General features: G+C 47.4%; 1 protein-coding gene across 1 annotated transcript in view; it reads left to right on the plus strand.

Moving 5' to 3' along the window:
- The window catches only part of WDR62 (WD repeat domain 62), a 2,486,568-nt gene that overhangs the window by 1,157,551 nt on the left and 1,303,856 nt on the right, over window positions 1-25,161 (plus strand). The window contains exon 17 of the mRNA XM_069644563.1: window positions 1,407-1,518. Coding sequence (XP_069500664.1) covers window positions 1,407-1,518 — 112 coding nt within the window. The remainder of the gene's footprint in view (window positions 1-1,406; window positions 1,519-25,161) is intronic.

A 25,161-nucleotide genomic window follows, 5' to 3' on the forward strand; every position in this document is an offset into this window, starting at 1 on the left:
TCCCTTGAGCCTGGTGGGGATAACCAGCTCATTTTCTTCAGCCAGAGGTCACCTTTGTGGTCGAAATCGCTGCACACTGCTGTAGTGGTCTGGATAGCCACCTGAAGAACCTCTCCTGTTTTTAAGGAGCGCACCTTTTATTCATTGTCGCTGCTGCCGGCCTCATCCCTGTGTGGTGCAGACCTCGTCCTTCATGCTGAAGCTGCAGGAAAGCGTGGGTCTGCGGGAAACCAACAGGAACAACTGCCGTGGCACCAGCTTCGTTCTTTGAGAAAGGTACTGTGTCCTGTTTGAGGAATTTTGGGTGAAATCCCTATTCCTCTACTTTAAGGCTTGTCCTTACTTTTCCCTCCTTATAACTTTTGCTTCCGAACATTGACAATATCAAAGTACTTTTGGCTACGTTGAATCGTGAACTGTCAGACTGTGTGATCCTCGACAACGGGCACCTTGTGTCACTTGACTTTGGCTCCGGCCCTTTGACTCTTGAATTCCTGTCTGTGTTCTTTGATTCTGTCTGCCTAACCAACATATTGCCTGTGATTTTTGCCCCCAACTCTCTCTGGGTATTTCGGGTGCTAAGTGTGTTTTTACCCCTGTAGCATTTCTGCCGCGGATACGCGTTTATCTAGTAGACTGAACTGTCAAAAAGTGATCGCAATTGTATTCACGGTAACGTGTTCTGTTTCGTAACACCGGTCCATTCAAACACAGTAATACTGTACAAAGTGAATTGGTTAGTTGTAGCATATTTTACGTGTGGTTTTTGAATTAATAGAAGTGTCGTGTTGATAACAAATGGTTTAAAAATAAATGTACTTATATTTTTTACCTGAAACCTTGGGTCAGTGTTTGCCTGAGTCACATTAATTGTGGTCCCTTTGTGTAATCTCTGCTACTGCTCATATACTCTTGAGATAAGTCTGGCTGCCCCGCTACTGCTACCACTTTAACATAGTACAGGCTTGTACCAAAGGTAAAACTTGTATTGCCACCTGTAGTCTTAATTGTGTGTAGTGGTCCCTAACGGCACTGCACAGGATTATGCCTAACACCCACCCACCACCACCCTTTCAATAAACTGTGTTTAGTGGCCTCAGTGTGACCAGGTGCAAACCTATCCTGCCTCAGTTGTCTAGTCCTAATTCTCAGAAGAAAAATTCAGGCATCAGACCTGACAATTAACAAAACCAAACTGACTTGGTTGACAGAGGGTAGTTACCGGGGCAAATGCCGGAAAATATGTTGTTGATGAAAGATACCGGTCTGTTTATCGTGCCTAAATAAAAGAACAAATATTCTAAATTACTATACCTAGAGATTTTTAAGTTTGTAATGTGCATGCTACATGTTCTATGAAACATTACAATTAATACATATCTTCTGATCATGTTCTATCGTTTCAGGTGCAGATGGACCCTTCAGGAACTTTCATAGCCACCAGTTGTTCAGACAGAAATATTTCTATTTTTGATTTATACTCTGGCGAGTGTGTCACAACAATATTTGGACATTCAGGTTTGTTTAAAAATTATCTTACTAACCACAAACATGTTTGATTTGTATCCCCTTTTCACATTTACATACATGAGATCATACTGTACTTGCTGACATTTAAAATGTTAGATTCTATTGAAAAGTATGTTTGAATCGGGGTCATAGCCCGTCCCCTCTAGGCCACTTGTTTAGAGCCTAGTTGATGTTATCCAAAAGGGATATAGCTCAGTAATTAGGTTGTGAGTTCAGCTATCCTAATTTGAAGTATTTGTTGTCTGTGGAAGCCACCAAGAACTGGTTAACAACCAGGACCAAAATATTTTGTTCAGTCGGTGTGAGAACATTTGGACTGTGGTCACCAATTCTGCACGTTGTGTGGATGAATGGACTACTTAAATATGAATATCTGTGACGGGGGGCATGCAAATTACCTTGTCACGAGGGGCGCAGGGCTCCAAGATACCATAGTCCCTAGCTTCCCGAATTGTCTGAATATATGCACGGCTATTGGTACCATTGCCCATGTACCTAGAAACCTCTGTGATAGTCTGTCCACGTTTTGTCATTTGAGAACATTCCAGGAAGCCGAAGGATCAAAACTGCTGAGAATCCAGTTCTAGACACAGGAACTATAAAGACCCGCCAATCTGGAACATTCCGCGAGAAAGAAAGGCCAGCTAATGAAAAGCTATATCCTCGGAATGCACCCGTGTGCAATAGCTCAGAGCCGGACCCGCTTTATCAAACCCTTTGCAGTTTTAAAGTCTCAACGTGTTAAGGAACTCTGAAAGGAGCCCCATAACAAAGATGGGCTCCATGAATGTCACAACAGGGATCCTGTGTCCAGCAGTTGTTACCTCCCAGTAACTCAGTGCAGTCCAGCTTGACAGCCACAGTGTGGAGACAAGGAAACAAGAAGATTCAGACCACAAATCCTGTAAATAACTCACTAACAGTGGGAGGAACTGTAACATGAACACAATACACGGCACTACACAGGGCGAGAGAGCAAATCTTTCCGTAGGGTCTTAAAATGCAACTTACTTAAATAAAAGGACTTCAGAAAACACAGGGGAAGCTGTAATAACTTGTCTAGGAGCACCAGGTCGATTTGGACTATAATGGAGTCTGGAAAAAGTACAGGGGTTTAAGCCCCTTTTAAAGACTTCCTTAAATTGGATAGAGATTAGCACAAATATTCAGCTGACCATAATGTCCATGGTAGACCAGTGGTGGGTTTTGACTGAGAGAATAGAGCTTTAAAAACCAGGCAGAGCTAAGGTGTTGAAAGTGTTGGGGGGAGGTTGGATGAGAAGCAGGTGGACCAATTGACCAGAGAGGAGTTCAGTACTGTTGGAGAAGAACACTTTTGCCTGTTTGGACAGAATGAGGAAAGTTGTGAGAGCTGAGAGAATGGTACCAACTGCTTATTTGAGAGAGTGTGACTGAGCATGGTAGTTTTGAAAGGAGAGACTTAGAGGAACGTTGTGAGTAGGAGAGGGAAAAAAAGGTGAGGCGTTGAGAGTGAATAGGAGATAGAGGTAGTAGGGAGAGAGAACATTGGAGGGGTGAGAGTAGGTATAGTTTCAGGAGGAAAAAAGGAGCATTGGAGTTGTGTGATGAGGGTGGCAGAGGCCTCGGGGGGTAATACGGAAGCATGAGAATCGGGTGTAGTAGTGTGAGGAGGCGGGAGAGAGTGATGGAGGATAAGGACAGAGTGACCAAGTTGCAGGCTCTATGTATCCTATTACCAGGACAGAGTGAGTGGTGGGCTCTGTGTCTCAGTACCCGAAGAGAGTGAGTGGTGGTCTTTATATCCTAGCACTTAAAAATGTGGATAGGGGAGAATAGAGAAACAGTGGCAGATAAGAGCGAACACATCTGAGGTTTAGAAGGGAGAGGTGAGAATTAGAGAGAGGAAGTGTGGAATCCACGAGAGGGCCATCCCCTACTAGGTCACTAGAAACATCCATAGGAAGTCAGATATATAGAAGGCTTCTGCCTTTTAATCCATCACTCGATTCAGGGCCTAGCTTAGATAGGGCATTCCAGGCAGTAATCCTAACATAGCACAGTTAACACCAAGGTACGAGGGAAGCCTTGGTCAGGGTGAGGTTGTACCCCTCAAGTACAGGAAGGTTTGAGAAGATACTCTATGTTGGAGATCAAGAGCCCTTCAACATTTGACATCTATGAATAAAAATCAAAAAACCTGAACTGTATCATTGGGTCCCATCTATGATTGACAACATGTCACATTGCATATGAGTTTTAACTAGTTCTTGCTCTGCATGTTGAAAGTTTGAAGACCGATAAATAACAGCATTTGTACCATTAGGCAAGTCAACCATGACTAATTTTACTAACCTTGATGTGCAACACCAGCAGTTCAGGCTTTTGCATAGCAGAATTGTTTTATAGATGAGGAGTGTGATTTGGTGAAACTTGTTACTGATCTTCAGGACGCAAATCTGGACACGTCGCCAGAGCTCGGCATGCCTGCTCTAGGTAAGCCTCTGGCTCCTTGTCGGCGCCTAATATCGAAGTTGGTTGATACCTTGGGGTTATTGCTCCCCTCTCGACCTAAGGCACAGTATGAGCTGATGTACATTTTAGATGAGGGCACAGAGAACCAGGTAGTAGAAGCACCAGTCCTTGAACTGTAGTCCAAGGAAACCTCAGTTCTAACAGTTGACTGAGACCTAGCCAAAATGCAAAGGCCAGCACCTTCGGACACTGCTGCTGTCCACCCGTGCATCAACTGAAAACATAGATGTCCAGGCTGCCAGCACAAACTTGAAAACATCTTTCCACTCTTGGCCCGTGGATAGTGAGGGCAAGAGGTTGTATGCTTGGTGAAGAAAGGGGTTTGGCTGGAGAAGCCTTGGCCTGCCATGTATCAACATCTCCTATGCCCTAGCCAAAGTTTCCTTTGGATTTTGGTCCGTTATTTGAGGCGTCAGAACAAATCCCTGCAGGCGACATGAGGTATGGTTTTGAGGCCTGGGTGAAGGATGACCAGGATGTTTCCCACCAAATCCTCCAATCTGCTGTGGATACTGCTGACTTGCGTGGTCAGGACTATGGCCACCAAGACAGTGCTGAGGAGATACTCTTTGCTGCAGACTTCAGGTTTTGCCCTGGATGTTCTGCGAAGGGAGATGAATCTCTCCAGAAAATGACAGGCTTTGAAGGCGACTGCAAAATCCTTTGGCCTGGTGGTCCAACAGCAACACCCTATTACCACCACGGGAGTGGCATTTATTTTTGCCCCCTTAACTCATATACCCACAGAAGCAGAGGTCAAGCCCCCTCAGGCAAACAGGTGCAGCAGCGCCCCAACAGGGGTCGGGCAAGGGGTAGCCCAGAGGAGGTTTGTCAACGTCTGCTGTGGACTCAGCAGCCCCCGGTACAAAGCACCTACGAAGGCGGAATATTCAGGTACAGCATGGAATTCATTGCTACCACTTCTGGGGCCTGGGCCTTACAGGTTGTTCAACAGGGATACCGTCTCCCTTTTCCTCAATGCCCTCCAGAGCATCCACTGGCCAACCAGTGCCTGCCTCTGAGCCCCTGCCTGCTGGAGGTGTCCCTTTTTCTATCAAAAGGGGCCATTGATCCAGGGCCTTGCTCAGAACGAGGAAAGGGCTGGTATTACATTTATTTTCTGGTGCCCGAATGAGGACGGGCCTACTTCACATCTTGGATCTGATGCTCCTGAACCTGTACTTAAGCAAACCATAGCCCAGATTCTTCAGGCCCTAAACCTGCAGGATTGACTCGTCTCCATGGATCTCCAGGATGCCTGCTTCCATGTGCCCATCCCCAGGAAACACAGGAAGTACTCGAGATTTACAGTGGTGAACTGTAACTACCAATTCAAGATTCTGCTTTTTGTCCTTTTTCTCCGGCACTCATGGTATTCACCAAGCTGCTGGCAGTGGTAGCAGCTTGCATCCGAAAGGAAGGCATTCATGTCTTTCCCCATTTGGATGAATTGCTCGGCCAAGCTTGCTCCCCATAACAGCGTCCGCATGTTTGCACCAGATGTGCGCCTGTTGCACAGCTTGTGCTTCTCCTGGAACTTCAGGAAGTTTCACTTTTCACCGTTCCACTCCCACCGATTCATCAGGATGGTCTTGAACACTCGCCTGGGCAGGTCCTTCCCACCCGAAGATCGAATAACAGACATCTCTGAGGTGGTATGTGTCTTTAAACAGCAAAAAAAGTCTTGCCTCAGCTTTTCTGCGCTAGCGTGGGTCTTATAGCCTCCTGCATTCTTAAAGTGTCAGAGTCCCGACTACGTATGAGGTTGCTACAGTGGCTTCTCAGTTGTCAGTGCTCCGTTACGGGGACCGACCTCAGATCGCCTTCAGGTCTTGCCGAAAGTGTCCAGAGACCTAGATTGGTATTGCCAAAGGAACAACCTCCTGAAAGGGACTTTGTTTCAGCAACCCTGGCCCGAAATGACCCTAGTCACGGACATGTCACTGAAAGCCTGGGGTGCTCACCTACAAGATTTGAACGCGAGACACCTGTGGTCTGTCAGAATGCGAGAACCTATCAATTTGCTGGAGTTGAGAGCGAACAGTACATGTCAAGACTGTACGCCTCTTGTTGGACAGCACAGTTACCATGCACTATCAACAAATGAGGAGGTGTGTACTCCTTGCTTCTGTGCAGAAAAGCAGTGCAGCTGTGGTTCTGGACTATGGAGAAAAGCATGCCTCCGACGGCAGTTCATATTGACGGCAGGGAGAACATGATTGCGGATGCTTTAAGCAGACATACTTTGGCCTCCAATGAGGGGGAGCTCTGTCAGAAAGTTCTGGAGAAGGTGTCCTCCTGTTGGGGGACTCCTCAAGTGGACCTCTTGGCTTTCAATGTGAACAGGAAGTGCAGGTGGTTCTGCTCCAGGGATTTGCCACAACAGGGAGCTCTGGATATGATATTTGATTTATATCGCACTCACAAACGGGTGTTTCAGAGCGGGACCAAGCAAAGGGAGGGGAACATGGGAGAACAAAAATACAATCTTACTAGGCCCAGTGACATTAAGAACGCGCAAGTGCATGGAAAAGGGGAAAGAGGGGAGAAATGCGTGGAAGGGGAGAAATGGAAAGTGCAGAGCAGAGGAGAGCGTGGAATGAATAAATAAATAAATGCAGTGGAAATGGTAGTGCAGCCAGACAAGTGGCAAGTGCGTGATTAGTATGATGGGGTATATCTGATAAGTGCAGAAGGTGAGTGGGGGACTGTATGGGTACAGATACAAATCTCAGTGCTGGAGGTGGCCCGGAGGCAGAGTGAGCAGGTACCTGGGCCCGAAGGTGCAGAGAGAAAGAAACAGATCAGCAGGGGAGAGGAGGGGCAAAGGCAGAAGCTAAAATGAAGGTCTTGAGGTGCTTCCGGAACCAGAGATGGTTCTCCTCAAGTTTCAGGGTGGACTGGAGGCTGATCCAAAGGGAGGCCCCAGCCGAAGACCGAGATCTGCCCCCGGCTTGTTTCTTTGAAAAACGACCGACCCGGAGGGAATTAGAAGTAGAGGAGCGAAGGGCTCGAGAAGGGATGTATTTACGGAGAGATGGGTATTTCCAACCCAGACCCCAGAAAGCCTTGTGGACAGTGCAGATGGTTTTGAATGTAATCCTTGCATCCACTGGGAGCCAATGAAGGGATTTCCGAGCTGGAGCGATACGATCCGAGGGCTTGAGGCCGAGGACAAGCCTTGCAGTCCTGTTCTGGATTAGTTGTAAAGGGCGAAGAGGATGGTTGTCCTTCGCCCTGGAGGATGCCTTAACGGTTCAGTGGGACTTCGGCCTATTCTATGCTTTCCTGCCGGTCCTTGTCATATTGCTGGTTGTCAGAAGGCTATGTCTGTTCGGGTCGACTATGACCTTGATCGCTCTGGGCTGCCCCGCAGAACGTGGTACCCCGAGCTGCTAGACATGAACATCTGCCTCCCTGGTGCCTTCCCCAGAGGGCAAATTGGAGAGACACATTCTGTATACAAACCTCAATAGCCTGTACCTTCATGCTTGACTGCTGAAAGGTTTAGGTATAAGGAGTGGGATTTGTTTAAGAATGTCCTGGATGTGCTCCTCTCTGCTAGGAGACCTTCCACCAAATCCATGTATGCCTGTAGGTGGAATTGTTTGACTTGATGCCGAGAGGAATCTGGAACCTTTCACCTGCTCTACATCCGCTGTTCTGGATTTTCTGCTTTCTTTGTCCTGGATAGGCCATTTTGGGTTTCAAGTTGACCCCAGAGCCACAATACCCACTGTCAGCAGTTGTGTGGATTGTGTGATTCCTCCACACCAGTTTGTTGTTCTGGCATGGTATTTGCATTTAGTGTTATGGGTGCTTTGTTTGAGCCCCTCCATTCTTGTTTATTAAGATTACTCAACCTTAAGGTGGGTTTCTTGGTTGCCACCACTTCCGCTACACACTCGTGAGCTCCAGGCGTTGTCAGTTAAATGTCCCTAGTTGGGCTATCTGGAATTCTTTGCACATGTTCTCAGTCTGGCCAGCAGGCTTGTTTTGACAGGGTTGTCCTTCAGAGGTGTCTGGTTTAAGGTAGTGTCCTTACTCTCCTCCCTCCTCCACATGTATGTACTCCTATGGGAGTTTATCAAAGATGAGGATTCAGTGGGAGGAAGAGACCCATTAGAAGAAATAAAATCTTGGTCACAGTGATCTTCTTTCTAATGGACGTTCGTCCCACAGATTCCTCAATGCCCTCCCAACTGACAACGCTTGGTGGATAGCAAGTACACCTTAGTTCTGAGGTCCCTCAGTGTCCGAGTGCTAGGGAACAAGGCTGAAACTGAGGGCACAGGCATAGTGCCTCAATATATACTGGCCCTGATGCCCTATCCGGCGCTGGGCGTGTGGAGGAGAGTTAAGTAATTTGTGCTTTGGGGGAGCAGAAGGGCAAGAAGGGATAGGCTCTCTGAGGGAGATCCATGGGGAGGGGGATTAATGAGGTGAATCAAATTGTGTGAGAGTGGTACCGTGTTGTGCTTTTTGCGAGGGATGTGAAGGACTGGAATATGGGGATAGGAGAGGGCCTGGTCAGGGGTGCGAGTATGTTATCCAGCATAGGATCTTGCATAGATTCAACCACTGGAATAATTCCCTGTCGTTAAGCTGGCATTCTTTGTATGCATTAATTTCATGGGAGTAGGTTAAAATCGTATAGAAAAGCCTTTAGCCTTTCATCCTCATTTTGGTCAGATTGAAGCCCAGTCATATCTATAGAGATACCTTAAAATATGTGAATCCATGAAAGCCATCAACGCTGTATAACTAGTTACATGTGAGTAAGTAATACCTCTAACGCAATACATCCTCGCACAGATTTCCCATCTTGATATACATACCTCACTGCACAAGCGGTCTTCAGAAACTTTCCCAGAATGGGGTGTAGTATATATACTCTGTCAATCCCCTCCAATGGTACTCCTCTATGACCCCAGAAGTGATGCCACAATTTAGAGCACACCAAGCCACAACACCTCCGTTTTTTTGTTTTCTGTGTGTCCAGCATGTTGTTTTTGAAACACCCTAAAACAATGTGGTGTCTTGTTAATGAGCATGAGTCCAAGTAATAGAGAGCAGTACCGAGGTTCCGACTCCTAAAAGGAAGGCACGGGGAAGAGGCATACGAAACAGTGATGTCACTTGAGTGATTCTTGTCACTAGGCTTACTCATCCCTGCACAACAAGAAACACCACTCACTGATAGAGTGACGGATCAACTGAATTCGAAGAAGGCAAGGCTGCCTTTCCATATTAACTTGTATCTAAGCAGCAATAAGAGGCGTTTTAAACGCACATTTGTGAAAAATTCACTCGAGCCTCAGCACTGACAACTGTGGAGCTTGGCTCCGGAGGCCGGCCTTGATGTTAATGGTTGTGTCCAAACCGACTGTGCCTTTGCCAGCAGAGATACCAAGGAGAGTAGCGGTCACACACCCCAAGCTGCGGCCCGTTCTCTTCAATCGAAATATGAGTGATTCCTCAACACTGACCCTTTGACGTCGCCCTCATTCGAAGCCATCAACCTTGGTCCAGCAAAAAGCCTCCACCTGTGGAGAGTTGTGTTCCTGAGTTTGAAAGCACAGTATTCTCCACTCAAAGCATGCTATTTATGATCGAAAGAGCAACACTTTTCCTGTAGTTATGGGTGCGCTGAGTTTACCTCCGACTATTTTACCGGAATTTCTATAGGACAACATTGATATTTTGAATTTGGCTGCAAACTTGCAAGCTGTCACGACATGTTGGCTTCCACATACAGTGAAATAAATGCAGCCTTTTCACAAACCAGTTCAAAAGTTTGTCAAAGCGTTATTCTTCGCGCCACCCTTGAAATCAGGTGGTGCAATAGGCTTTGATATATTGGAAAAGGAGACCATCATACCATATGTTAGCCAGCTCTATTTTTTTTCGGTTTGACATAACTCCTGCTCCGGCGGAAGATAAAGATGTGGCGAAGAAGTACAACTGGTGCCGACCTTATTTTTGTCTCTAAATCCGATACCAGGGAGTATGATGGTACGATCAGCCACAGCTATACAAGTCTACCTCTGTGTAATCCTTTCTTTATGCCCACGGATTCCTCATTTTAACAGTATTTGGAAATGTTCTTTTTGTCAACAAGGGGGCTGTTAGACAGAAACCTGTGCAGTTCCCTTGGGGACCACTGCAAAAGGCTTAAGACTACAGGTGTTGGCAGTAAACCCAATTGGTAACAGTCTGTACCACCCAGATTTACCTGGTAGATGTGGCTGAGCAGCCAGACTTCTCTCAAGAAGAGTTAGACAATATATAGAGTATACCAAATAGGTACCAAAATACAGTAGCACAAGCAAACACTGACCAGAGCTTGGGTATAAAAGTATATAGTTATTTATTTTAAAACACACCTTGTAATATACACTAACACGGCAAGCAAGTTCAAAACACAGTCACTATTAATATATATATATACATCCCTGATCACTTATTGAACAAGTCTTAGTTAAAACACCACTTATTTTCAGACAGAGGTGAGTGCTTAACCTAAAATGGCACTCCAATAAGTTAATCAAAAAGGGAGGGGAAAAAGGCAGAATTACGAACATTCACAATACCAACACTTTAGGAGAACCAGAGCAAGTCAGAAAAGGCAGAGTCTACTGAGGAGCAAGAAAGTCATAGGCCAGGCCCACTCTTGAAGAGAGCCAGGCGGAATGTGTCCAAGATCACACAGTTGAATAGTTCTTTTAAAGAGTCGTTGCAAAGAGTTCAAAAAGGGTTGGCTCAAGTTAGGAAAAGTTAGTAGGTCCCAGGTCACCCCAGGATAGAAAGTCAAGGATTTATGGGACACCTTGAACAGTCTGTTGCAAGGGAGACCAGGCGGGACTCAGTACCTGAAATGGTGAGAAAGCTCCAGCGGGGGCAGTTCCTGGCAGCGGGTGCAAGTCGCTGCTTCGTCCAGGGGAACAGGAGATCTCGACGTGGAGGAAAGCTGGAGGTCGTTGCACTGCCAGGGAAGAAACCAGCCGCAGAGTTTCCCGGGTTAAAAGGTACTACCCTTTTATTTGCGGTAGTGGTGAAGCGTGGCTATCCGGCCACCGGGGTGTTTGGCACGGGCGATTCAACTACGGGACGATCCAGGTAGGCGAAAAAGAGGGCGAACTGGTTATCCCCCACCAGCTCAGAGGAAGAAGACTCTCCGGGATGAAGATCTTCTCTGTCGTTGGGAAATGGTGAGACGGTTCAGCAGGGCTCCACCGGTGGTGTCGTTGCAGGTCGGCTCAGCTTCTCCCTCTTCGGATTCTTTGGTCCTGTGGCGACTTCTGAAGTTCCAGTCCCCAAAGCCCTGCTTATATGCAGAAAACCCCCATTCATTAGTCCTAGCTGTCACTCAAACATGCTAAGTGGTGAGCCGGGCGGCACCCGAGTGGCAGAGTGGCACCACTTTTGGAGGCTTCTGTGGAGAAGCCCGCCAAAAAGTGGAACAAAGGGCTCGACTTGGTTTGGAGTTACAGAGGCGAACACAAACGCCATTTTAAAACCGAGTCCTGGCAAAAAGACCCAACCAGAGAATAAATGTTAAATAAATAACCCGGCGGTATCTTTAACATTGCACCAAAAAGTCGTGCGTTTAAAATGAATGGGAAAATCCCATAGGAAATATTCCGGTGGAATATTTTGCGTGTAACCACTGCCACCAGACAGAAACTCGATGAGGGGGGACTGCACAGTGCCCCCTCGAAAAACAGACCATGGGGCAATCTAATTGCCCCTACCAGTACTTCCACAATATGATGGTTGTTACTGGTACTGTTCACAATTTAAGACTAGTAAAGTCAATGGTGACTTTACATGCCCTGGGAGACAGTAGTCAGTCACAGGGTATGGAGTCTGTTTGGGGGTCACTGACACCCCTCTGTTACTGCACTGAGAGTGCTGTGTAACACACTTACCAAAAACCACATGAAACCCTACAGAGTAAAAGACCCCATAGCCCATAAAACACATTAGAAAGTCAAAGTATATCTCAAATCATGTCTAAGAGTGGGAGAAAAAGAGTCTCACTCTTAGCAGGAGAAAAAAATAAACCCCAAAAATCCAGCAAAGCTGCTGGGGGACTCACTAGGTTTGGGGAATTAGCCTTAACAGAGAATTCATCCTAACAGGGGCACAGCAAGGTTCTGTGTCGGCTACGGACGTGACGTTGGGGCCATTTTATCTGCCGCACCCCTTTGTCCAGCCTCCACATTGCCTAAAGTTGCATGATGTCTAATCCTATGAAGGCCTCGGGCTTCAAGCCCTATGCAGATTGCGAATGACAAATGTCTGTCTCTGACCCCCTCAGGAAACGTTTATACTGTTTAGGGGAGGAACAAATCCCCCAGGATTGTAGGTCGTTCCAATCCAAGTACCCTAAAGCACTACGGGAGTGTGCCACTAAACTTCATTGCCACTAGGAGGGCAAAAAGCAACAAAAAAAGAGTACTCCATCCGAATTCCCAGGAGTGGAGTGGAGCACTAAAGAGGACCAATCCCGAAGGAAACAAAAAAACAACCCACCAAGGGCACCTGCTCCCTGAGCAGCTCCTCCAGGCACCGTTATTTGTCTTCAAAGAATAGGAGCCACTGTTCTGGGGACTCCTTCGGGGATGCAGCTCCAAAGGTACAATTTTCCTACCCAATCCTCCACCCTGTAGTAATGGGAAGAGTTCAGGCTGAAGATGCTAGACATCTCTGCCAAGGCATCTGGCCTTGACGGCTTTGGTCTCGGCGCCCACAGGCTCACCATGCTTGGAAGAGTCGGCAGGGACCCTTTGAGAAATTACAATTGCATGCCTATGTGCTTAGTCCCAGCTCATTTAGATCAGACCCAGTGACAGGTTTCCCTCGCCCTTGGGTGTCGAGCGACTGATGCCAGCACCAACCGTAGTCCGCTCTGATTTTCCTTGGGAATATACCTGCTTCCTATGTGTGGCCACTAGGACTGTCATGAGGAAGCATTCCTGGGTGTGGACCTTGAGGTTCACTGTAGATATTCAGGCAAAGATCCTGGAACTGCCTTTGATGGACATAACCGGTTTTGCGCCAAGGCTGATGACTCTTTTTCATAAGTTCCAAGATTCTAAAGCCATGATGAATCCCCTAATGTACCGGTGCAACAGCCCTCTGCTTCAGCAAATGGTAGAAAAGTTAGTCTATTTTTGGCACCCAGGGTCTTAACTAAAATGCTGGCAGTGGTTGCTGCTCACTTCAGGATGGAAATCATCCATGTCTTTCACTTCTGGACGACTACCTGGCCATAGCTTGCTCACCTGTCCAGTCAACGGCACATCTGTACCACACGTGCATCCTGTTGCACAGTTTGGGCTTCAACCTGAACTTCAAGAAGGCCCATTTTTCTCCTTCCTTGACCCTCTGATTTATGGTTTGGGTCTCAAACACTCGCCTGGGCAGGGCTTTCCGTTCTAAGGATCGAGTGGTGGACATCTTCCAGATGTTTCATGTCCTCCAATTCAAGGGGATACAACCTCTGCATTCTCATGGCTGCTTGCATTTGGTAATGCCAGAGGACCCTTTATGCATGAGGTTGCTCTAGTGGCTACTCTGTTGTCTGTGGTCTTGGTTTCAGGGGAATCACGACAATGTGTGCCAGAACCTCTTATGGTGGTCCCTGCTAGACAACCTGCTGAAGAAGGTGCTGCTTCGGCAACCCTGGCATCAACTGATGATCGTCACTGATAACATACTTCAAAGGTGCAAGCGCTCACCTGATAGATGTGACGGTGAGTGGGCTGTAGTCTCCCACAAAGTTTTGAGAGTGCATCAATTTGCTGGAATTGAGGATGATCATGCTGGGCCTGGTTGTCTTCCTCTCCTCCATGCAAGGCAAGTGCATGCTGGTTTTGAAGGACAACGCAATGGCCATGCATTGCCTCAACAGCGGCCTACTTAAATGGGACAGAGCACGTCATAGTGGATGCCCTCAGCTGGCGCACTTGGGTTTCCCACGAGTGGGGGCTCTGCCAGCAAGGAGATGTTCTCCTTGTTAGGGGACTTGTCTGGTGCACCTCTTCGCCACCGGTGTCGACAGGAAGTGCCAGTTGTTCTGCGCCAGGAAATGTACTCGTTAGGGAGATCTGTGTGGTGCACTGAAGGTCGAGTGAGATTTAGATCTGTTATAGGCCTTCCGAGCTATCTCTCATGCTGCTGGTTCTCAGGAGGCTGCGCGTGTTTTGGGTCTGTGTTGATTTTGATCGCTTCGGACTTGGCACGGAGGACTTCATGCTCTTGGCTACTGGATATGGCCATCTGCCTTCCGTGGCTCTTTCCTTTGAGAGTGGATCTGCTCTCCCAGTCAGAAGGGTGGCTCCTCCACCCGAACCTCCGCAGCCTGGTTCTTCACACTTTGCTGTGAAGATATGAGGAGTGGGATTTGTCAGACTTTACCCTGGAGGTGCTCTTTTCTGCTCGGTGGCCAGCCACTAAGTGTTTTATGCCTGCTGGTGCCGTAAGTTCTCAGCTTGGGGTCAGGAGGGTTCTGGGCCCTTTCATCTGCCCTATCTCCTCTTTCTTTTGGATGTTCTGCTTTTGTTGGCCTGGGCGGACCTACAAATTGGTACTTTGAATCTTGACTTGGCTGTCATATTGGTATTTAAAGGGACCCCTGACTAAGGCTTGCTTCACAATCACCACTGGTCTGCAGTTTTTGCTGGGATTTTGCACCCAGTTTCTCCATCATTGGATCTTTCATAGATTCACATGCTGTGAATGTATAGTCGTCGGGCTGGGAATCCTTGGTAACGTATAGCAGTTTATTTTAAACTGAAAACTTCATTCACTTTATTGCTCTTTTATCATTGTTTTGGGCCATACTTCCCTTAGCCAATAGATTCAGATTTTTTACTGCACATTCTGTGTTGGGAGTCCTTGATTTACCTCTCTTGCTTCATTTGTAGTTATTAATATCTGAAAATCAAATTTAAAGTGTTTGGACTATGATTCTAGTATACTCATTCAAGGATCCTTAATCGTCATTGGTCCGGTCCGCCTAGCGGTTTTCTGCCACACACGAAGACACCGTCTTCACAGAGCGACTCTGGTCCTACAGACATTTAACTTTGGGCCTACTACGATGTCCGAGGCAAAGAATTTTCAAGGCCTGAAACAGCTGTGGCCTGGAGAATGTTTTCATAAAAGATCTCTATGAAAAGTGCCTCTACTGTCTCCATCCTCATATCTTCGAGAAATGTGAAATTTGCCTGTACTTTTCCAACAAGACCTTAAGGGACAGTCATTGGAGGCTAGCGACATGGCTCGAAGATTCCAGTGGGGCCTCTGACTCTGCTTCAGTACAGATTTGCGCTTCATTATGTCAGGGTAGGTCTACACAGCAAACTATCTCTTCTAAGAGGTCAAGATTGCACGTGATGCCATCCCCCTACGACTTCCCTGTCGGTCGGTGTCGACAAAAACACCATCCGTGACTTGGGAAAAATCTCCTGGTTCATTGACCACACATACGCAGGGGAAGCAGACTTCAGGGCTTTCCACATGGAGCCATTTGCCTGCATCCACGGCGCCCAGATTGTTGACGCCAGTGACGGCGGCAGATGCCACGCAATCCACAAAAAGGATGTCCTCATCAGCATCCAGGGCCTCATCAAACACACCATCAATGACCACAAAACCCTCTTTGTCGGCATCAATTACTGTGTTGACGACCGAAAAGGCCTCTTCAGAGTCAACAACCCCAAAATCTTCATCGATGCCAAAATCCCCCACCCATGACGAATGAATCAGACTATAGTGTCAACGCTTTCACCGGCCGCTACTAAACCTTCGTCTACGACGACATCTGCTAGGATGAAGACTGCATCAATCACGCAGCCACAACCAAAGTCCGCACCGCTGCTAATACTACCACGCCCAGCTCAATCCACAGCCGTGGGTACCATCCAGAAGCTTCTTTCCAGTTGGAAGACAGAATAGACAACATCCCTGAGGAACCACTTTGTGTTTCTTCCGGAGAATAATCTAGCTGTTCAGTCTAGTCATGGACATGCCTCCTCTGCCTACAGTGCCAATGCAGCTACCCCCACACCAGGAGGTACAAATGCCAATCGACATTAGGCACCACCATCTCCGAAATAATTCTCTACAGACATCATAAACACACTGAAAGGAGAGTTTCAGCAAATGTTACCTGCGCCACACCAGGTCATCATGGTCCCTAGGCCTGGTCGCAGTGCAGTTTCATCTGCCCCTCGTCTTTCATGAGGCAAACGTCTGCAGAGACCACTGCAACTGACCAACAGGGTCTGAACACAAACCAGACGATCAACAGCCCGTCCATACTACTAAAACGACAGGCACGTTTGATGGTGCAATCCCAGCAGAGGGTGAGCCAGAAGAGGCCCCTGCCAGGGATTCTCCATTCACACCCTAAAGCGGAGGGACACAAAAATATTTGCATTAATGCTGTAGGAACAAAAGGAGGATAACCTTCTTTACCAGCGGCATGAGCATCACAGGAAGTCTGTCCTGACAATACCCCTCCTAGACAATATATGGAATGATGTTCTCACAATGGTCAATCCATTGTGTGCGTGCCTCCCAAAAAAGGAGAGGTTCGACAAGAAGTACAGGTTACCAGACTCGGCACCTCCGTACTTACGTCCACAACCAATGCCAGACTCTGTGGTTTCTGCGGCTGCATGCAAGCGATCAGCGAATCCTTCTTTCAGCTGTTCTGTCCCAGTCGCACCCACTGGGTTTCGCAAGCTCCCAAATGCGCTGGCAGGGGTGGACAAAAACAACCAATTGCTGTCCAGAGTAAGGTGATGGACATGCCTTTTAATGGAGTGGAGCTGTTTGGTAAGAATGTGGACATCCTTCCAAACCATAAAGACGGACACTAACACTGCTCATTCCCTGGGGACCTTGCAACAAAGGCAGCAGTCCTTTCGTTCAGTAAAATCTCGGTTCTCCAGGACATCACGAGAGTACCGCCCAATACCACTCGCTGTCATACAAGACTCTAACATTCGCCTCTTTAGACACCTACAGGCAAAAGTTCCAGTCCTACAGGGGTAACGAATGCTGATGCGGCGCCTTTCAATCCAGGACGAGGCTGTTCCTCTCCCACTTCAGCACCCCAGTGGGAGGAAGACTGCTAGAGTTTGTCTAGGAGTTGAAGAACTTCACCACTGACAAATCGCGCCTTGAGACACTTGTGTATGGGCGCTCTATGAATAAAATATCATATCATAAATGGGTGGCATCACTTATCCATCAGGGACATAGACCGAAATTTGTCGAAAGACCTCTGGCCATTCCTCTTCTCAAAAAGGCTGAAAAATTACATAATCTACTGCAACAGGAAGTTCGATCATTGCTGGCCTAAGGGGCCATACAAAGGGTTCCTTGTGCACAGCAAGGCCGAGGAGTGTACTCAAGATACTTCCTGGTGAGAAATAAGACAGGAGTTGGGCGACTTATTTTAGATCTCAGATTGCTCAACAAATACCTTAAAGCTCAGACGTGCGGTCTGGTCACCCTGCAACAGGTACTGCCACAGGTGGAGCGCAGAGATTTCTTGGCATCTCTAGACCTAGAGGATGCCTACTTCCACATACCTATTCATCGGACACATCGCCGCTACCTATGTTTTATAGTTGACGGTCAATACGAGTTCAAAGCACTACCCTTTGGGCTGCGGTCTTTGACGAATTCTATGGATCCCTCACTGAAACCCTACCCTAAAGTATCCTCCTGGATGGCCAGGGAAAGGCAGACGCTTTCTGATTCTGACCTTGGTGGTGGTGTACTGCGGCAGCATCACCAGGGAGGAGCAAAGGGTCAAGAGAGTGAGGGATACCTATAGGATGAGACACAGTATTTAACCTCTTCAAGAGGACATCCCACCAATACCGCAGTATGTAATGGCTTGTTGCCATAATTCTATTGCTCCACAAATAGACTCTGAGCGGGAACGAATTCAGCCATGAACCTTGTAGTGGTAAAAGGAACAAACATCCTGTAATAACCCAAGAAATGCATGCGGTTATAAATTCCCCTAGTTCCCAAAAGCCTAATAAGAGGAAGTTGTATAATAATGGAAGTCTTAAGCGCAAAGAACAATATTCTTCTTCTCAAACCTGCCTTATGACTGGCTCTTGTAATATCCCTATGTTAAATGTTGTAGAAAGTGAAAAATCAAATGCGCAATGTAGAAAAAGTTAAGACAACAAACTCTATTTATTCAGGACTTCATGTCCCGTAATTTCCTCGGTGTATGGACGAGGAAGAGGGATGCAGGGTAACAAAGTGGTCAGCTAATTAACATGTATGACTTATACCTGAGGGAGACTTGGAGGCATAAAATGCCCTCTCAGACAGATTCAGGTAGTAGAAGAGAAGCAGAAGCAGCAGGAGACACAAAACTAGTATGGGCTGTGTACTGCGGGAGACGGGAGTAGAGGAGCTGGAACATGCTGGGAGCATTGCGAGTCCGGAGAGGGTCTGTGCCTCCATCTCAAACTGCAGAGGCCGCGCAGCGGGATGCATGTGGAAGAAACACTTAACCTGGAAGATTACGTCTTGCAGAGATTTTGCAGCGGGAAGCAGGCATCTTTGGTGGCAGGGTTGCACCAGAGACTCTGGAGTCAGTGACTCCAAATCAGCACGGCAGAGGTGGCAGTGACCAAAGAGAGATGGTGCGCCTTGTCAGGAGAAAACACGGTTTCAGCAGTCCTACAAACGCAGAGAGGGGCACCTGGAAGCGATTTACCCGGTGAGTATAAGCCACGCGATTGACTCCGGGGCGCTCCGGTGCAGGCCGCGTGTTTAGCTCAGAAAGGATAACTCGCGAGTGAAAGGAAGGATAAGCAACGTTACGAGTGCCGAACTGTTAACGTACAAAAACAAGCTAATAATCATCACAAATATTGCTCTTTCACAAACTTACAAAGGCAAGCTAATAAATATTACGAATACCAAACTCTTGGAAACTTGCAAAAGTGGCTGATGGTAAACCAAACGACGTCCAGGAAAGTGTGAGTTTGGGTAAGCGCCAACAACCTGGTGGGGAGGTCATACTAGAAACCCATGCATACCACCACTACCCAAGCCAATAGACCTTGAGTAACTGGTAATATCAGTCCAATAAAGGTTGCCAAACACAATAGGGTAATGGTGAGAAGCCCCAGTGTTGTAAAGGGTGCCCCTCTGGTTCTGGGATACCTATCATTGTGGTTGATGTGGATTCACGTTGCTACAGCCAAAATAGAAGCAGGAAAAGACTGGATCCTGAACATTATTTTTCGGTATTGGCGCTGAAGGGTAAGAAAGGTGGAAAACAGGCTGCCCTTCTGGAGGTGGGTATCCAGAAGGAGATTAGCATCGTTTGGGGAGAGGTCCTGATGAGGATCAATGTGAATGTTTAATTCCCTGAAAGATGTTAACTTCTTTATGCTAAAGAAAGCCACTGATGTTATTCTACTAAGCAAGTTACTATTGAAGCACTTAACTGCTTTGGTTCTGACGAAGTAGACTGGCAGGCGAATAGACCCGTAGGGCAAGAGCTGATTGCCCAGAAGAAACCTGGGGAAAGGTTACGCCAGGTAGTAAGAGGAGCAAGTGCTGAAGAGTGATACTATTGGAATGCAATATATTAAGTTGTGACATTTGGGGAAGAATTGTGAAAGCCGATTGAGGAAAAGTTACAATTCTTCCTGCATTCATTCTTGAAGCAGACCAAACTATTTTTTGTTGCCAAAGGTGTGAAGGAGTTCTTATTCCAGGAGGAGTGAGGGCTTTTGACTTGGGCAAGTTACTTCATTGAAGAACCGAACTCTGTGTTAAAGTTGGATGTCCATGGTTTTCCTTTGAACTGTGGAGAAGACCCTTGTTTGGATCTGGGGAAGGAAGGGGAGTTAGTCCAGTCCATGACAAGAGATATTGTTTATACTGTGAACCTGGATATATGTTGAATAGATTTATTTTGAAAATATTTGTTGATTTGAGTTGCCATATTATACCTTATTGTGATGATTGTTTTGTGAGGGTTAGAGATCCCTTGGTTAGAATGTTACAATTTAGTGTACTGTAGGCAGGGAAATCCACGTTAGGTAGGGATAGTGAGGCGTTTATTCAACTTGTTTTATTTAATAAAATAGCAGAAGATAAAAACTGTTTACAAAGTTTTCCGCTTCACATTTCTGTCCCCTTCCAGGTTTGCACCGCGAGTATTCACCATGTGCCTCCCACCAGTGGTAGCACACCTCCGTCAGGAGGGCACTGTAAGGAACACTCATGGTGGCAACAGTAAAGACAGACACAAGTGATCACAATTCAGGGGTGTTTATTAAACTGTAAATGCAGGGTGGAAAAACGTCTAAACTAAATCTAAGATGGGAGCAAGCTCCGACCATCAAATGAAAAATAGGGCAGTCCTTGTGGCGTTGCCAAAACAAAAAGGCCTATACTAAAAAAGAAATATTGCCAAATCCTTACAACTAATTACAGAAAGAGTGTGGGATAGTATTTTTAATAAAGAAATAAGTGTTCACAAATAATAAGTCAGGATGTGATTTCCAGGGGTCTCCCTTCCCCATGTTTTGAGCACGGGACAAAGTGGATCTCTTGAGCACAGCACACGCTCGATCTTTCCCAACACAAGCCGACAGTTCAGTACCAGCTATCAAGTTCTTTGATGGTTAAGTCTCTTTTCAATAAAGTCTCTTGCCTCTGCGGCCTGTTATATCCAACAAACAAACACAAAGTGCTGCTTTATGTATACTTTGGGTGATGGCTTCACCCCTGGGTCCCCCTCTTCCGGGCGTAGACCCTTCACAAAATGGTATTCAACAAATTGACTAAACCGTTTTGTTTCAATAAACTCTGGGTTATAACTTTCCACCCTGGATCTCTCTTTTTCGGGCTCAGACCCCTTTCAGACGTTTGCCTCCCTCCTTAGGGTTCACCGTGGCTTTTCTTACTTTCACAAATCTTAATGTCTTTTTTAAACCGTTCTTTTGGCTTTGCCCTTTTTGTCGGCTTCCCTCTGCCAGGTTCACTCTCGCCAACTTTTGCAACACACTGTTAATACACTCATTTCACCAAGCAGGACTAATTTCTCTTAGCATCGCAATCATCTGTCTGTCAAAGACTCAATAGTACAGAGGATTTTACAAGACCCCTGTGTGACCACTTTGACCTCTTCTCACCTCTTCCCAAGGGCTTCTGGTTACGGATGTTCCTACCATCTGGGAGCGCCCACGCGGTGCCCGACCCCTCTGTTGCTGGATTTCTCCTCTTTCATCAGTAGTATATTTTAGATTTACAAAGTTCATTTTAGCCGTTGGCTATTTATCGATCAACGCAGTTCGGTTTCTTATCGACACTCCCCTCGACTCACCGGCTGTGATGAACCACTTGGTTTTCTTTCTACTTGGAGTCAAGGTTGGTACCACAGAGACCAGCTTCTCTACCCGGCTTGGGAATCAGCGGCGGACAGTCTTGTGCACCGTTGGCATCTGCTGCAACACACGCTGGCTATTGTTTGCAGACTTTTGATTCCCTCTGTGGAGGTTTCACAGGCCTTGGTCGGAAAAGGGTAATGTCTCTTCTCTCCTTGTCACCCTCGGTCTGCACCATCTTACTCCTCCTCGTGAACTGCCATGCTGAATTAGCTCTCACTTTGTACGGTTTGCCTTGCTCTTCTTGTGCTCTTGTGCTCCACCTTTCATCCCTGTGGAGAAGGAAAAGGGCTGTCGGGTGCGTGTGTGATTCTGGTCAATTGCCTGAATTTGCCTGACCCTTGCATTGGGACATGTCAGGTAAACTGCTCTGGTGTTAGTCCGTTGTCTGCAGTATTGTGCAAAAATGTTTGTGTCGGGAAAGGGTTGGGGGGGGGGGGGCAGTGTTTTGGAATATTTTATGTGGTAGGATGGGGAAACAGTGTTGAAAGAAGCGGGATAGCGCGTCTCACCCATCGGTCTCCCACTCCCCAAGCACCCCCATCCAGGTGATCCTCCCTCACTGGACCACCCCCAGGAACTGGATCCAATAGCTATGGCTGTGTCCTGGCCACCTGGATGACAGATCTCCAGGGACTAGCTGGGAAGACACCTTCAGGTTTCTCACAGCATACATATGTACCCTAACCTCGTCGACCGATTGGTAAGGGCAACATCATATGCCAAGACAGCTCACAGCACTGCTTTGACCAGCCTCGGTCTACAGTCTCTGGGGTTTTCCATCAACTACCCAAAATCCTGTCCCGTCACCTCTCAACTGGCGCTGTATCTGGGTGCACACCTGGACACGTTGTCTTGTAAGGTGATTTCATCAGGGGAAAGGGGAAATGCTCTCTTGGCAAAGGTATACATACATCTGTGTCATCAACAGGGTCTGTCCGCAGCTAGAAGTCTTTGCTGGGCACAGTGTGGTCCTGCATCCCCTATCTTACCTCACTGCAGGCTCCTGATGCGACCCATACAAGAGTTCCTCGATGCTTGCTGGAAACAGGTCTCTGGTTCTTGGGAGGACCAGATCAAAGTAACCCACTGATTCCTTACTTTGGTGGTCCGTAAAAGCTCATCTGGTTCAAGGCGCCCCCCTTCGCCTACCCCTACACCATGTCACAGTGGCCACAGAATCCTCCCTGGAAGGCTGGGGCTCACACCCCGACAACCTACATTCCATGGGCCTTTAGACAGAGGAGGGACAGGTTCTACATATCAACCTCTTGGAGCTACGAGACATGTTTTGGGCGCTCAAGTCGTTCCTTTCTAAGAGTTAACGGAAAGGTGGTGCGGTTCTTCACAGACAACACCATGACAATGTTCTACATCAGCAAGCGGGGGAATGAGAGCTTCCTCCCTGTGGTTGGAGGCTCAGTCGCTGTGGCTCCGGGCGTTACAACATCACAAGGATATCCTCCCTCTTTACCTACCGGGACTTCAGAATACCATGGCAGATTCACTCTCGTCACGAATGGGAGTTGCAGGAGGAGCAGCTACAGCAGCTTTTCCACGTGTGGGGAACTCCGGACATAGACCTGTTTGCCACCTACTGCAACGAACGGTTCACAGCTTCCGCCAGCTGGTTCCCTCATCCCACAAATCTGTGGGATGCCTTCCCGTTTCCATGAACCAGGAAATTCCTGTCTTTTCCCTCCGATTTCCCTAGTGGCCTGAGTCCTAAGTGTCCTCAGACAACATCCGTGCAAATGGATATTTGTGGTCCCTGAATGGCCGAGACAGTTCTGCTACTCCAACTTCCTAGACCTCTCCTCAGCCACGCCGATGCGGCTCTACCCTCATTACAACATACTATTCAGGAACAACGGACATTTTCCACCACGACCCACCCTCACTGAACTTGATGTCCTAGCTCTTGTGTTCCTAGAATTTGGCCCAATTCCACTACTTGCAGGACGGCAAAGATATTCTAGCGCAGGCCTGCGCTCCCTCTAACCTAGCTTGTTATAGCAGCAAATGGAGAAGTTTTAAGGTATGGTGCAGATAAACAAGCTGAACCCTTTCACCATTTAACCAGCTGCCCTCCTGCCCTACCTGTTTTCATTGGCACAGTCTGGTCTTGCTCACTCCTCCATAAAGGTTAATTAGGCGGCTATCTCAAGATATTCCTGTTCACCTTTGCTTTGGTCTCAAAGATTAATCAAAGAGTTCCTTGGAGGCCTCTACCGTTCTTTCCTCCCAATCCAGCGATCCGCGCCAGCATGGGAGCTAAACGTGGTGCTCTCTAGACTAATGAAACCACTGTTTGAGCCAGTGCACAAGTCCCAGCTGAAGTTCTTAACTTGGAAGACTGCTTTTCTGCTAGCCATCAACTCTGCCAGGCATGTGGCTGGGATTCAGACCGTTTCCTGTAAAGCACCTTACTCATTGTTCCACAAATCCAAGGTTGTGTTATGTATAAACCCTTCTTTTGTACCCAATGTACCATCAACATTTCATCTCCGCGAACCTGTAATACTGCTGGCGCTCTGTTTATCTCCATTTACCCCGGCAGCACATGCGTTACCTACGTTAAATGTTGTGCGAGCATTGAAGTATTACATCTCTCCCACCAAGACCCTGCAGCAAACTTCAATGGATTACTTTTCTCCCACAGATTTCTCATGACAGATATCCATTATCCAGCTCTGCTGTTTTGGGAACTTTTCGACAGGGGGCGAAGTGGACCTCGACTTGATCGTCGATCCGTCTTGTCTGTCTCTTGATCGTCGCCTTTGCACGTGATGTTCCTTTTTTCTGCCCGCTAGCATGCTGCATTGGGAACACTACTCGAGTTTACTCGACGTTCTTATTGTACTTTGTACATTTTTCTTCAAAACCTCAACGTAATGTCATCCCACAGGGTTTCGGGCTCCAAACTATGGCACGATTGTGAGGCCAAAATGTCCATGACCGACCGCCATGATGTCTTTATATGGTGTCTTGGTGCCTGTCGCGACACGGAGGCCTGTGCGTCGTGGGCAAAGATGCAGTTGAAATCCCTGCGTGAAAGGGCTGGGAAACTGGCATTGGGGTGACCAGTCACCAAGTCTCCGGTCCGGTCACTCATCCGGTCCTCGGAGGCCGAGGCTGAGGAGCCCACTACTGACACGGGGAAAGAACAACATTGTAAGAAGACCAAGAAACTGTCCTATTGCAGGAGCCATTCCTCGTCATCTTCCTCGCAAGTCCAGCTCATCGTCTGAAAGAGACAAGCCTTCGGCGGGGCCGACCAGTCTAACATTGAAGTTTTAAGACTTCAATGTTAGAAATGTTTAAGACGCAAGCTACTATAGGTGCGGCTCATGCCTTGACCAGAAAGCTTCAGTGGCAAAATCAGTGCTCCCGACCCCAAGCCAGCCACTCCCTCGACATAGTAGACATCGAAAGCATCTTGGAGTGTTACACCCGTCAGGAACAAGGCAGGAGGGCAGTAAGGCTATGGCTCCTGACGCCCATCGGTTACCTAAGCGTCCCTCTGCGCTGAAAGAACCTTTGATATTGAAAGCTTTGGCTTCGAAACTTTACCTCAAGCCCTCGGGACCGACAGTCGGCGATGGTTCATTTGTGCCACTGTCTAAATCGTATTTCTCTCTATTCCATGCATTCCATTTTT

This window comes from Ambystoma mexicanum, chromosome 2p, assembly GCF_040938575.1.
Source record: "Ambystoma mexicanum isolate Mex_15411 chromosome 2p, UKY_AmexF1_1, whole genome shotgun sequence".
NCBI classification, from domain to species: domain Eukaryota; kingdom Metazoa; phylum Chordata; class Amphibia; order Caudata; family Ambystomatidae; genus Ambystoma; species Ambystoma mexicanum.